The sequence below is a fragment of the Enhydra lutris genome, unplaced genomic scaffold, assembly GCF_002288905.1.
Source record: "Enhydra lutris kenyoni isolate GAN:26980312 unplaced genomic scaffold, ASM228890v2 scaffoldscaffold68, whole genome shotgun sequence".
In the NCBI taxonomy this organism is placed as follows: domain Eukaryota; kingdom Metazoa; phylum Chordata; class Mammalia; order Carnivora; family Mustelidae; genus Enhydra; species Enhydra lutris.
The window spans coordinates 8,888,236-8,903,401 of record NW_019154152.1 but is presented as its reverse complement, the minus strand read 5'-3'; the positions used below and the strand labels follow the sequence as shown (position 1 = coordinate 8,903,401).

General features: G+C 42.7%; 2 protein-coding genes across 2 annotated transcripts; both read right to left on the bottom strand.

Annotated features, from left to right (window-relative positions):
- Positions 1-595: 595 nt before the first annotated feature.
- On the bottom strand, positions 596-1,555 carry LOC111159473 (olfactory receptor 52H1-like). Its single transcript, XM_022521980.1, is given in 1 exon segment — positions 596-1,555. A coding segment is annotated over 1 exon segment (948 nt). The 5' UTR covers positions 1,544-1,555.
- Positions 1,556-7,326: 5,771 nt separating this feature from the next.
- Positions 7,327-8,263, bottom strand: LOC111159293 (olfactory receptor 52H1-like). The gene is given in 2 exon segments (XM_022521706.1): positions 7,327-7,750; positions 7,752-8,263. Coding segments are annotated over 2 exon segments (936 nt in total).
- Between the last annotated feature and the right edge of the window lie 6,903 nt (positions 8,264-15,166).

Below are 15,166 nucleotides of genomic sequence, written 5' to 3'. Positions count from 1 at the left end.
TGCTCCTCCACCAGCACCAGGGCTATCAATGCTGACATTGAGAAATCTAAATTTCTCTCCTCCTCAATGCAGCACTGCTGATAGACCTCATTGCTCATAGCACTTAACTGAAGGACTTCATGTGTTGGGGGCATTGAATGGAAGCTACAGACATACACCATGAATAACTATTGAATATTATTGTAAATTTCCTCAGTCCTTCTACAAATCCTCTTAACAATGCATTATTCATTAATATAAAAGAGAGACTTTTAGTCTCTTTTCTTCAGGGTTTCTGCCTTAACACATTTTTCTCTCCATAGTTCCATATCTTAATTTCTAAATTTGTATTGCTTTGTCCTTTTAAAGTAAGTCACCTCTATGTTTCTGCCTCTTTTTCCTGGTCATAACCTGTGCTCCTGCATATTCCACAAACAGGTCATCAAGGAATTTTTTATACATAGAACATCTCCCTCACATAGCTCATACCATTTTCCTGGTATGCAAAAGCACCTGTAGGCAGTCTCACCTTACATAGAATTAAGTTTTTTCTCATTCCTGCTACATTAATATACTCTAAAAAATGTTGTTAGCTTTCCCACAGTACGTTGGAACATCATTCTGAACTTTTGGTAGAAAACAAAAGTATGAACCTATCTCTGATCTGCTTAGTCTTCACTCCATAGACAATGGGGTTGAGCGCAGGTGGGATAACAATGTAGAGGTTGGCAAACATGATGTGGAAGGTGCGGGAGACATTGTGTCCAAAGCGATGGGCAAGGATGGAGAAAAAGGCAGGTGTATAAAACATCAGGATGACACAGACATGGGAACCACAGGTGCCAAGGGCCTTCTGGCGGGCATCCCGGGAGGGGAGACGGAAGACCGCACAGAGGATGAGGATGTAGGAGACAGCAATGAGAATCACATCTGAGATGACCGTCATGATGGGAACACCAAAACCATACCAGATGTTGATGGAGATGTCCGCACAGGCGAGCCGGGCAACACCTATGTGCTCACAGTATGTGTGTGGGATGATGCGTGTCCTGCAGAAAGGCAGGCGTGTGAGCAAGAATACATCTGGCAGGATGATGCAGAAGCTTCAAAAAGAGATGCCCACTGCAATCTTGATGATGGTCTTGGGGGTCAGAATAGTGGTGTATCTCAGGGGGGAGCAGATAGCCACATAACGATCAAATGCCATGGCCATCAAGATGGCTGAATCTAGGACAAAGCTATAGTGGAGGAAGAACATTTGTGTAAGACACCCTGGAAATGTGATTTCTCGAGCCCCAAGCCAAAAGATACTGAGTGTTTTGGGAACACCAGCTGTGGACAAGACAAGGTCAGTCATGGCCAGCATGGAGAGAAAGAAGAACATGGGTTCTTGAAGGCTACGCTCCACCACGATGAGGTAGAGAAGGGTGCAGTTTCCCACAAGGGCCACGATATAGATCATACAGAAAGGAATCCCAATCCACACATGGCATTGCTCCAGGCCTGGGATCCCCACCAGAATGAAGGGGCCTGGGTTATAACTGCTCAGGTTGAAAATGATCATGGTAGAACACGATGGCACAAGTCCCAGGGCCTGAGGATGGAGGGTAGTAGAAGATAGAATTAGGATCACTTGAGTCACTCTCACCTCCAACTACTCATCATTATCAACTCCTAAACATAAGGAGACCATATCAGTTATCTACAATAGAACCCCTCTGGAGTAAATATAGGCTGGTATCAACACAGCTGCAGGTAACTTGCATAAACCAGGATTGTCTCAGATATACTGAAATGCAGAGTCATTCTGCCCCTAGAGAATATGTTCCTTCCTCTGGCCACCTCTGTTGATTTACACAACTTTTCCAGGCAACCTTCCTGACTGGCCGCCTTCACTCCTCTCATGATATAGTATACCTCTGACACAAGGTAAAAATTACAGTGTATACTTTTTCATGGTGGTAAAAATTCTGTGACTTTATAGACATTATTGGCTGCTTAGCCTTGACAAGATCTTGATAGGATCTGCTTGTTCTGTTGTGTGGGATATCAAAATTTGCTCCAGGATACACATTGGCTCTTTCAAGGCTCCCAGATGACTACAACTCTTACATCTGTGAGGTAAACACGCTTTTGGATGAGGTAAACATCCAAAAATTTGGTCAATTCAACAATACAGGCTGAGTTCCTACTTTATGCTTGATAATATGTGGAACTTCAATAAAAATTAGAAAAGTTCCATATATATGAGGCTTATGAATCCCTCCTCCTCCCACACCCCCCCAAAAAATAATTTTCTAGTACCCTATACACTATACAACAGTATACCATCCTAATATTTTGACTTAATAACACTCCTAGTCAAGATTTCTGTCCAAAAGGACTGTTTCCTTCCAAACCCATATTCTATTGGATAGACCCCTTATTCTCTCAGATACGCAGGCACTTTCTTTTTTTTTTTTTTTTAAGATTTTATTTATTTATTTATTATTTGAGAGAGAGTGAGAGAGAGCATGAGCGAGGAGAAGGTCAGAGAGAGAAGCAGACTCCCCGTGGAGCCGGGAGTCCAATGCGGGACTTGATCCCAGGACTCCAGGATCATGACCTGAGCCGAAGGCAGTTGTCCAACCAATTGAGCCACCCAGGCATCCCCGCAGGCACTTTCTTATTTACAATCTCGAACTTTTTGATCTGTACTTACATTCTTTCATACATTTTACCATAATAGAATCACCAGCCCATACGTCTACAAAACACACTCCCCCAGCAACCTGCATCACACATACACCTCACACACATGTGTGCACCACACACACGCACACACCACACATGCACATACACACACTATACACATCATACAAACACAAGCACGCATACTAAGAAAAATAGAAACAACATATTTCATGATTGGATTTTGGTACTGTCATTTCTTGTGTAAATTCCCAGAATTTGGAGTGTTGCTCTTTTAAAGACCAAGTTCCCATGCCTTCTTCCTTCTCCAGCAATGTGTTTGCATGGAAAGTTATTCATAAGCTACACTTCACCAACCACACAGCAAGGCTCAGCTCTCCTTGGAGCAGCGCTGACAGGAAGCTTGTGATGCTCATGTTCCTGCACCTCTGAGTCCAGACAAAGCTCACGCTCAGCCTCCTGCAGACCCACACGTTTTCACTCATTCTTATACCCAGTTCACCAGACCCGCATCTGCCAGACCAATACTTAACACTCTCCACTCTTCTGCTTTTGGTAAAACAGAAGCCTAATGTTCTCTTCTTTTCTTTCTGACCTTCCCTTATCTATATGTAAAAACACTTCCTGAAGCCACAGAAAGCCTCCTGTACAGTGTCTCCGTTATTTAGATTCTGGGTTCTGGGAACACATCCAGAGTTCAGAAGGTGGCCGCTTTTTTCAAGAAAAAAAAAAATGGGATGTTTAGCCAAGATTGCAAAGCAGCAGTGTCTGGCCCAAAGTAAGCATGGGCTGTCATACTTCTTTCTAGAGATCACATTTGATATCATCTGTATCAGCCTTTACAGTCAGACCACACAGTAGAGAAGAGAACAGAAAGATGCATCCAAGCTAACAGGAGTAGCCCAGGCACACACCCAGACACCGGCACACTTAGTCCCATTCTTTAGGTCTGGGCGGTGGGTCCTTCTCACATGTGTGACCCAGACCTTTGCAGACAACAGTTACTTTGACCATGCTTAACCCAGGTGTATAATTGCATATCTCTTCAAATATTTTGCCATTCATTTGATGGAGCATCTGTGCAAGTCTGTCTTGACTCTCACCAGGGCTTCTACATGGGAATCGTTCCAGAAAATGAGTAACAGTCTCAGTGCATGGCTCCTGCAGACTGAGCCCTGAGTGTTCACCCCCCACCACCTTCCATCCAAATTCTGGGTCAGGCCACACCCTTCAAACAGCCATTGCTCACCTTATCATGGGATTGGGCCACAGAAAGAAGAACAGTTGTGCTGACAGACAGCCAGAAAGTCTGCAGAAAGGGCTGACACACCAAACAAAAAAATATGTAGAGGGGAAAGCAAGAGATTGTGGACAGATCAATTCCCTGCTCGTTTATTATTTCTGGCCAATGTTCAATGTGGGGAAAAGGTAAATAGAGAGGACCTGAGGGACCCTGGCATCCTCTCACTCTCAAGGGAAGAGCATCAAGATGTTATGTGTGCCCAAGCCTGGGAGTTGATACTGCCTCTGGGTGTTTATTTTTATTTTGCATTGCTCATGAGCTGGTATGCCTGTGGGAATAGGGCTGTGCACTTGCCCACCTGTCACACCTAGGGTTCCAGCTCATGCCCTCACTCCTCTGACAAAAGGCTTGGACAAAGCACCTACTATCTGTTAGGAGGTGATAATATAGTACCAACCTCTTGAGATTAGAGAAGGGTTAACAAACCAGGTAGACCAGTACTTGAGAAAATGTCTAACACAGTGGAGACTCATCACACATTTCTTAGGATGATCACATGGCCCATGCCAGGTGTTCTCCTGCTTTTTAAAGTGGGGCCCTGGCATTGGCCTTCATGGGCTCTACAGTGGATCTTTTCTTACCCTGGGAGACGAGTATATATATAGCTGTGAGCATGAACACTAGAAAACAGGAAAGTTGGTTGTTGGTGTCTCTACTGGGATAGGAGTGGAACAGATCCTGGAGGCTCTTTCCTTTGATGGCCTAAGTCAGTATGTTCCTCTTGGCGATCCAGTGGCTGCTGCTTTGCAATCTTGGCTAAACACCCATTTTTTCTTGAAATCCATCAGGTCCCAAACTGCATCTACCACCCACCCCTGGACCTGCACTCGGTGCTCCTAGGCTCAGCAAATGTCACCTCACTACTCAGGAGGATTAGAGGGTCTTTGTGTTCCCTCTCAACATCTCCTCAAGTGAGATCCTTCTCTGTCTCATTGTCTAGTTACCTTCACTTCTTACCTACATCACTCTATGGCTTTCTAAAGGATCAATTTATTTCCCTTGTGTCTCCCTCCTGCAATTTCCTGTCTGCACATTGCTCCTCTTACCCTGTGAGTCTGATCATGTCTGCCCTTTCTTAAATCCCATTTTGTCCTCGCTCTGAGTCCAGACACCTGCTTCTTTCTTTAGTTTTTTTTATCTTCATCCCCATCTTTGTCATGTTTTCCTTAATGGACACAGCCCAAATGAAAACTAATATCACTTTTATTGATAAAACCAATATGAATAATAAAGTACCTTCCTGTGGGAAGTCCCTTAGATGTGCCGCTGACACTGTTAGGAGCTTGGAGGCCCAGGTCTCAGTGTGTACCTGAGAGGCTCTTATCCCCCAAGTCAGCTCCCAGACTGATGTGGTTTGGAGTGGTGTTGGGTTCTGGAGCTGATGGTCAAGAAAGAATTCTTGAGATGTTTTCTACGCAAAAAGGTGGTTTTATTAAAGCATAGGGAAAGGATTTGTGGGCAGAAAAAGCTTCTGATGGCCCAGGATTGTGAGGAGCAGCAGATTATATACCTTGGAGTAGGGGGATGTAGGATAAGGGAAGTTCCAAAAGGATTTTCATATGCTGAAAAAGACCCACAGGATACCAGATGCCTTGCTATTGCCAAACTAAGGTTGTTTTTCCCTCTAGCAAAGCATTAACATCAAGACAGTTGGGAACCTCCTGGGGGGAATCAGTACACTCTGCCTGCCTCAAGTATTTGTCAAAGGGATGCAGGCAGGTTATAACTGAATCTACGTTTCCTTCTACCTTTGTTTCTCGCTTCAGTTCACCTTCCTTCCCACCTCCACTTGATTGGCTTCTTCTCATGATTCCCAGTTGTTGGAGCAAATACCATTTTTGGCCATTATTGAAAGGAAATTTAAGATGTTTTACTGCTCTATACTGGGAAGAGGGACATAAGAGTCACGTAAAACTACATCCTGTAAGAATATGATTAACTACTGGTACCTTCTCTCTATGAGTTATCTGATGATAGCCCCTTCTGTTCTTCATGGCAGGAGTGGTTGTACTTCTCTGAACATCTCGTTGTCATCTAATTTATATACACTATGAATTATGAAACCAAATCATTCTTATCTCTCACACAGACTACAGCTTAAGTCTTCACCCTTGTGCAATAAGAATACAGAATTCATAATAGAGGGGAAAGTATGTTAATCATTTTCTTATTTAAAAAAAATATTTATCACTGTTTTTTTCCTGCCTCCACTTTGTATTCTATTTATGCTTCATGGCATTTTTTATGGTGTTTAAAATACATCAAATAATTTTGGAGAAAAATATATATGCTTTTTGTCACACAGGAAAAGAACATACAGTCAAGCCGTAGTCTCTGAGTCCACAAAAACAATCTTTCTTATTAGAATTCTATGTTGAGAGTTACTGTAGAATGGTGGATCTAATCCCATGTGAGTGGGGTGGGAAAACAGTAGAAGTAGAGAGATCATGTAGAACTCTGGTGTTTCCATTCAGGGGAAAATGAGGAATGTTGAGATGAGTGTGGGGAGAGAGGAGATGCTCACACTCAGTGGGAACTCCAAGAGGTTGTATAGAAAGAAGCAATAGCCTTTGAGGGCATCTTAGAGCTGCGAGAAAACCAGTCAGCAACTATTGTCGACACCTGACAAACACCAAAAATAGGTAGACTTTGACGAATGCAGTGACTGAGTGACTCCCTCTGACCCAATTATAACCATGCTAAGTTTGAAGAGAGAATGAATCATACAAACAAAGATACATGGTTAGCAGTAGCTGACATCTCTTTGAAGATATGAAGAGGAAGAAGAGACTTGCACCCTCAGTTCTTCCAAATGCCCAGGTTTCAATCCCACATCTTAATCTGTACCTATTTCTCCTTCTAATTGACCACAGGAAGTTAGGATTATCTTTATGTTTAATTCTTAGGGGACTCTGGACACTCACATCTCATTTGGCTTTCTCAAGATTGAGTGAAAAATGAGCATTAGGTTCTTGATTGTCTTCATCCTTTGTCCAAAGTAAATGCCTGCTGTCTTACGTTTCATGATTATTTGCCATTCATTTATATTATAAACATTCCTTATGCACCTATGACATGCCGTGACCCTTGTTCGATGTTGTCTAGAAATGAATTGGAGTAACCAAATATACTCATATATACTATTTTCTATACTCAGATTTTTTTTTTTTTTTGCAATGGAAATACCTGATTAGATTCTCTGCCTGAAATAACAAAGAAGGAGAACCATAGCTCTGATTAATAAGGAACTTTTTCATCTGTCCCTTTTCTGGACCCTTGGCCACGGATTCATTCTCTGACCTAATATACACTAAGAACTTGCCCCTACCCACTCAAACTTTAGAACTTTATCACTAGCAACCCTGGGGAAAGAGCAAAAGAATGACTTTGTCCCAGATTTGCTTGGTCTTTACTCCATAGACAATAGGATTGAATGCAGGTGGGATGACTACACAGAGGTTGGCAAAGAGGATGTGAAAGGTACAAGGGACATTATGCCCAAAGCGATGGGCAAGGATGGAGAAGAATGCTGGTATATAGAACATGAGGATGACACAGACATGGGAACCAGAGGTGCCAAGGGCCTTCTGGCGGGCGTCCCGGGAGGGGAGACGGAAGACTGCACAGGGGATGAGGGTGTAGGAGACAGCAATGAGAATCACATCTGAGATGACCGTCATGATGGGAACACCAAAGCCATACCAGATGTTGATGGAGATGTCCGCACAGGCGAGCCGAGCAACATCTATGTGCTCACAGTATGTGTATGGGATGATGTGTGCTACAGAACAGTAAACGATTTACAAGGAAAACACATGGAACAAAAACACAGAAATTTCTGAAGGAAATTCCCACAACAATTTTGATAATCAACTTGGGGGTCAGAATAGTGGTGTATCTCAGGGGGAAGCAGATGGCCATGTAGCAATCAAATGCCATGGCCAGGAGTATAGCTGAGTCCAAGACAAAGCTGTAGTGCAGAAAGAATAACTGGGTGAGACAACTAGGAAAACCGATTTTCTGGGGACCAAGCCAGAAGATGGTAAGGGTTTGGGGGACACATGTGGTAGACAATATCAGGTCTGTCATGGCTAGCATGGAAAGGAAAAAGAACATGGGTGCATGAAGACTCCGCTCCACAGCAATGAGGTAGAGAAGGATATTGTTGCCCAAAATGGCCACGAGATAGATAAAACAGAAGGGGATGTTGATCCAGGCATGGTACTGCTCAAGGCCAGGGATGCCCGAAAGGGTGAAGTCTTCTGTGTGGTAGTTACTCAGGTTGTACATGGCCAGTGTGGTCTGAAGAATAGCTTCTGTATCTGAAAAACAAATTGTGTATAATGAACCTGAGTAAATTGTATGGTAATTCTTCCTCCACCCTCTCCTTTGGGCCAACTCTCCTCCCTCCTGTCTGCTAAGAGTGAACCTCCTAGTGTTAGTAAAAGCTATGCTCATTTCTTCAAGAAAGATTCCCTAGACACAATATTCTGGTAGTAGTCACTCAGTGTTTCTGGAATTTTCTTCATACTGTTCAAAATGTTATTTCCATTTTAGAGATAAGTGTCCCTTGGATCAATGTAATTCCTTGCTATACTGATGTGAGTAGAGAAAACCACAATCTAACCATATACAGAGAAAGAAACTAAGAAAAGTGGGGTACGATGGGAAAATAAGGAGATAATTAACCATGACAGACTCCTACTGGAGGCTAGGCTTTACACAGTATCATCTCACTTAGAATAACTTTCTTAGATAAGTATTTTCATCCTCCTCACTTATTTCTTATTGTTTTGCTATAGAATCTAACACTGTGACATAACCTTACCCGAGATCTCATCTTGCATAACAGACACAGCCAAGATCATTCCAGTCCATAGCTAATCTTCCTTTAAGCTGTCATGCCATGCCAGGTGATTTCTCGGGGGACGACACACTGTTAGATGCCAAGCACTGAGAAGAGACCTGGGATATAGGGGAGTCAGTATGGAAAACCTAACTCTCAAACAGCAGTGTGTCCAGCACACTAACATACGTGGGATTTGCAGACCAGAATGTTCTTTGAGATTGATGTTTGGTGCCTCACCATGGAGAACAATATGGAAAATGGATATGCCACTCAGCCTACAGCCCCCTCTTAGCACTGAATGAGGAATATTAAAGTGCGCCCTTGATTATTCCAGGGGGACCTCTAGCGGAAGAAAAATGGAATTGATGCATTCTAAACCCCAGGCCAAGTTAAAAGGAAACGAGCAACCCCTAAAACAAAACTAATATTTTTGGAAACCTTCAGTACACTATACAAGTCTAAAACTTTTTAAATGAAATCACTTCTATAATCCTCTTAAAAACCCTACAAGACAGGTAATAACGTTGTTTACATTTCGAAGATACAGAAACGGAGGCCCAGAGAAGTTAAGTGACCTGCCAAAGGCCACATGACAAGCAAATGTTAGAGCTGGGAATAAAGCCTGGGGATTATGTTCATAGACTCTCGTGTGATAAAGGAAATTCTCTACAGAGTGTATGGCAAATGGCAGATACATGGTATCTGTAGAGCAAAAGATATAAAATTAAGTCACATGAAGAAAACACAGACAAATCCCTTATGAACCTACAGACAAATGCTGTGTGTGCAATCTACAACCACAAACGCAATGACAACACGAACACATGGGATGCAGATGCAGAGAACAAGTTGGTGATCAACAGAGGTGGAGGAGGGGGTTAGTGAAATGGGTAAAGTTGGTCAAATGCACAAAATTCCAGTTATAAAATAAATAAATGAGTCCTGGGAATGGAATTACAGCATGGTGACTCAGGTTAATAATAATATATTCTGTTTTTGAAACTTGCTAAAAGAATAGGTCTTCAAAATTCTCAACACACAAAAAAATTGCAACTATGCATAGTGATACGTATAACTAGACATACTATGGTAATCATTTCACAACAGGTTTAACATCCTTGTCAGACGCCTACCCCAAACTTTTCCCTCGAAGTATGATAACATCATCTTTTTTAAAAAGATTATTTATTTATTTATTTGACAGAGAAAGAGAGAGAGATCACTAGTAGGCAGAGAGGCAGACAGAGAGAAAAGGGGAAGCAGGCTCCCTGCTGAGCAGAGAGCCCAATGCAGGGCTCGATCCCAGGACCCTGAGATCATGACCTGAGTCAAAGGCAGAGGCTTAACCCACTGAGCCACCCAGATGCCCCTGATAACACCATCTTGAATAGCTTCATTTTGTTCCTGAAAGGTCAGGTACCCAATTCTAGGACTCTGTCTTGAAGAACTGTAACTTAGAATTCTCTGGCCTCATTAATCGCACATTTACACATGCTAACTGTGTATCTGTTCAGGGTTCAGTGATTACTAATTTGTTCTTCAGCAACCTTGAGCTCTCCAGGGTATTGACTTTTTCACTACTTTTCATTCACTATCCTGGTGTCATTGCATTCCTCTTTTCTAGGTTAAATGCTGATTCATCATGTCAACCACTCTCTTATGCATATTTTGCTTGTCCTTGCTCCACTGACCTCCCATAATGTATGTTTGCAAAACTCAACTCCTAGATTCACCAACCTAATAAGTCCTTCAGATCAAGATGGAAGGCACTTAACTAGGTATATTTGTGTTTCCATAATTTCATGATCATTAATCTTAAGCTTAACCACAATACTGCCCAATGACTTAACAGCATGATCTTTTCAGCTCAGTGTCCCTGGATAACTTTTTTCTTGCTTTTCTCCAAGCATATCCACCAACCCCAACTCCCTTTTTCTCAATAGATAATCTTTCATTTTACTTAACACAAAAATTTGAAGACATTGGATATGAAATCATGTAACAGTCATCACGTCTACATGTATATGTATATACACATAGACACACACATTTATATATGTACTCTGCTTTTTTTTTTTTTCTTGTTATAATTGGGAAAAATATCTCTTTTGTATCCTGGCCCCAAAAACCAACCCATTCTCTCTCAAATCTTCCCAATATTCATTACCATTCATTCACATTCTTGTCTTTGTCTTCAATCTATGCTTTTAAATTTTGTACTCTTTCAACATTTAAACAATTAGAATGGCTAGAGTATTTTCTAGTCTGAATTACACAGAAACAATTATATTCTCTCATCATAGCTAGATACATAGCTCTCTACACCACGTACATGCTTCTCATGTGCTACTTACACTTTAACCCATGCTAATCTCATTTCTGTCCTCACCTTTCCACCAAAGCAGTTTTTGCTAACATTATTAATCAAGTCCATGTCCCATCTGAGTCCTTGCTGAACTTTTAACCAGCATCTGACATTATTCACTACGTTCCACCCCCCATCTTGAAACATCCTGTCAAAGTCTTATCACAACGCTTTGGGTTTTTCTTCAACCTCACTAACATCTCATATCATCTTTCACCTGTCCTTCCTATTCTATGTATCTTACGGCCCAGGGTTCCTCAAGGCTCTGCTTGAAGCCCCCTATTCTTCTCTTCACACTTTTTTTGATTTAAATCATCAACACCTAAGATCCCAATTAATAGCTATATGTGACACCTCCCAGTGTTTTACATCTCCCTTACAGCTTACAAGACACATATTTTCAACTCCTTTCTGGATATCCTCTTATGGATCTCAAATGTAATTTTTCAACAATAAAACCAAATCAACAAAATAAAAAAATAAAATCAACTCCCAACAATAAAATCAAACTCCCTCACATATCATCACTAAACTTTTGATCCATACTGCGTCCAATAATTCAAGGAATATAAGTATCATGGACTCAATAGAGGTACACAGCTAAAGCTTCTCATCTTCCCAGTCCAGGACTGTTTCCTCTCCTGGAAGTCCTGCCTTGTTTCTCACTCAACAGCAACTTTCTTCTGGGCAGGAAAAGCTATTCTGCCACGCACACAGGTCATCTGACCTGGGTTTCCAGTCCCACTCTGAGGTGGGGGGGTCCTCCTTCTGATTCCATTGACACATACACACTTTTTTCCTGGCCTGAGTCACAGGGGGCCGTAAGGGCGCACAGACCTGCATGATCCAGCCACAGACTGAGACTCACCTCCCTCCATCTGCCGCCTCCTCCACAGGTTCCAAGCCAGAGCCCATTCCTCCCTCTCCCTGCCCTCTTGATTCTTCTCATAGTGCTTCGTTCTCCTCAGAGGGGCTCACAGACTGTGTCCTGCCTAAGGGGCTTGAGGGACAAGTATTCCCTCCAGGGATGAGCAGAACAAGGAACATTAAATGCAACTGGAAGCAGTGACACAGAAAGAAGGCAGAGAGGGGGAGTCAAGAACTGAACTGAACTCTGGCAGCAAGTGTTCAGTCCCAGTTCTGTAATACGATTTGGAGCGAATCGAATGAGCCCTTTGGCCCTTGGTTTAATCAGAATTCATGATCCCCATGCTCACTGTAGAGGAGGTGGGAGTGAGAGGGAAGCCAGGAACAATGTTCTAGTTTTCCTTGTTTCCATGTACTACCCCTCAGCATAATGGTTAGGCTCTAGAGCAGGCTCTGAGGCCACATTAACTAGGTTCAGACCCTCATTCTGCCACATACAAGCTGTGGGACTTTGCATAGGAGTCTCAGCTCCTCTATGCCTTTATTTCCTTTACCTAAATTGGGGAAAAGGAATATTGTGAGGATAAATGAATGAAAAAAATCTTGTAAGGATAAATAAAATAACATATGTAAAGTAATTCTGGAACTTCTGGACAAGATGGTAGAGTAGGAAGATTCTGAGTTCACCTCGTACAGCCATAGCCCCAGATACACCCATATCAGTTTAACCAACCCAGAAAATGACTTAAAGTCATGTGGAACAGGCTCTCCACAGCAATTGTTAAGAGGAGGCCACTTCAAAGGCCTTTTTTGATCTAAAGTATATGACTTGAAATAGGAAATGATTTTTTCATCAAAAAACACTATGAAAAATGAATAATGAATAAATCAATTCTGCCTAAAACACAGCCAATACCCAAAGCATATTAAGTAGAATTGTTCTTGTTATTATAATTTTAACGTTTGTGTTATTCCTGAAACTAGTCCTATTGAGACCTTTTGATTTCATCCTTAGTTCTCGTCTCATAATGTGATCAATCATCCTGTAATATATCTTAAAAAAAAAAAAGAAACAGATGAGATAGAAACTTAAACTAATGATATTTGAAAGCAGAATGGTCTTGAGTTTGGGAAAACCAAATGGCTAAAAGTAAGGCTGAAAGGTTTAAATTAGATCCGATTAGATCAAACTAGGAACTTTCTCTGCCAATGGAGCCAAGAAAAGCAGGTTGAATACAAGACTGCTCCAAATAAAACAGAGAGCACGTTGGTGGTGTCCTTTAATCCTTGTTCCTGTTCCTCAATATGTACCTTCCATGTTTTTCTGACCCAGAAACAGTGATAAGGGAGTGGACACATCAGACCCAGTTCTCAAACCAAGCAGTCACACTGGACCTCCAACACGGGCACTCCTTGGCACCCCAAAATTGCTCTCTATAAAAGAGTGTGAGCTAACTCTTTCTAGCATAACAAAAAGGCTTTCTGAAGCATGCCCATGGGTATTGGCACTACTAGCAGGACCTTCAATGCTGGGATCACTATGAGATAAATCCAGGTAGAGCATAGGGGGGAGAGCTCTTCAGGAGCCCTAGACCCTGTCTAGGGTGTGACTGATCTTGGCTGAAGAATTCCTGCTGCCAGTGGGCCAGGAGCTCTCACCTTGTGCTGGGGAGGTGGGATTAAAGATGAGGAAGAGGCATCCAGCCTCCCTGTACCCAGGGCTGCTCCAGTCCCTGCTACTCTGGCTTGTCCATTCAGTAGTCAGTGCACCGGTGACCTGGGGACTCCAAAGGTGCTTCCGGGGCAGGCCTGGGGGACAGCAGGTGTGGGTGGGAAGGATTTATGTGTCTCTTCTCTGCCCATCAGGGGCATGGACCCTGTGTCCCTGGTTGGATCCAGAACCTGTGAGTCACAGCTGTGCACGTTAATGAGGGATTCGCAGAGGTCTGTAGTCATCTCTGCTGACTCTCCTGGTCTCCCCTGGTTTCCATGCCTGATGCACTCAGGCACTCAGATCCCGGGAAAGGAAGACACAGAGCAGGGAGGTCTCAGCAGAACCCCTGGGAGGGGCACAGCACACGCAGATGGAGACTTGCTTCATGCTCCACAAAGAGCACACCCAATTGCCCCCTAGACATGGACAGTCTCACTGCTTAGCATTGTTTCTGCCCCTTAGGCTGATATGCAGGCAAAGCAGCATGGTGGGAAGAGCCTGGGCTGTTGAATTGGGCAGACATGGGGTTGAATAGGTTCCACAACTACATACACTGGAGCAAGTGTCTCATTCTTCTGACCTAGTTTTGTTTTGGTTTTTATTTTCCCTTTCTACAATGACGATTTGTGGACATTCCCGGAGAGGTGGTGGGAAGACTAGAGCAGCATGCTCCATGAAGACATGGAGCACCAGAGTGGTGCCTGAGCTTGGGAGAGTAACACAACATTACTCAAGGTTGTGTGGCTTGCAGAGTCAGCTTGAGGACAAACTCTGGCTCTCTGAGATGCCTGCTGGCCCACAAAGGGCAGCAGGTGAACCCTCGTAGTGGACATTTAGTTTCACAACTCTCCCCTTTCTCGAAAATGCTTTCCTTTCCATGTAGAGGGCATAAGAGGATGTGGTAACACCACATATTTCAAAGTATGTCCTCCGTGGTTTGTATTTGTTTTTAGACCTCGTTTGAAAGAATTATTTTGTGTTTACACTGTCACAGAATAAACTTAGAGTTTACAAAAACAACAAAATCCTTATAATATTGTTATCCTTTGTTTTAATATTCTAGAATAATCCAATGACCTCTTTTCCTGTCCAGCCTTTCCCTCGTGGAGTGTGTGTGGATACACTGGAACTGGAGGGTGTGAGATACGGCCCAGAGACAGAAACAGTAAGTCCACTCTGCAAACATGACCATTTACTCCTACGAGTTCTAAGTGAGGAATCCATCCTGCACTGCTGTTTGTGGGAGTTCTTGACTAGGCAGTCTGCCCATTTTACAATGACCATATCACATACACAAGCCAACTCCCAGAACAAATAAAGCTGGCAAGTATTTTTATTTCTCTATGTAATATAACTGTTTATAGTAAACGCCAATAATGTACACTTTTAAGAAACAGT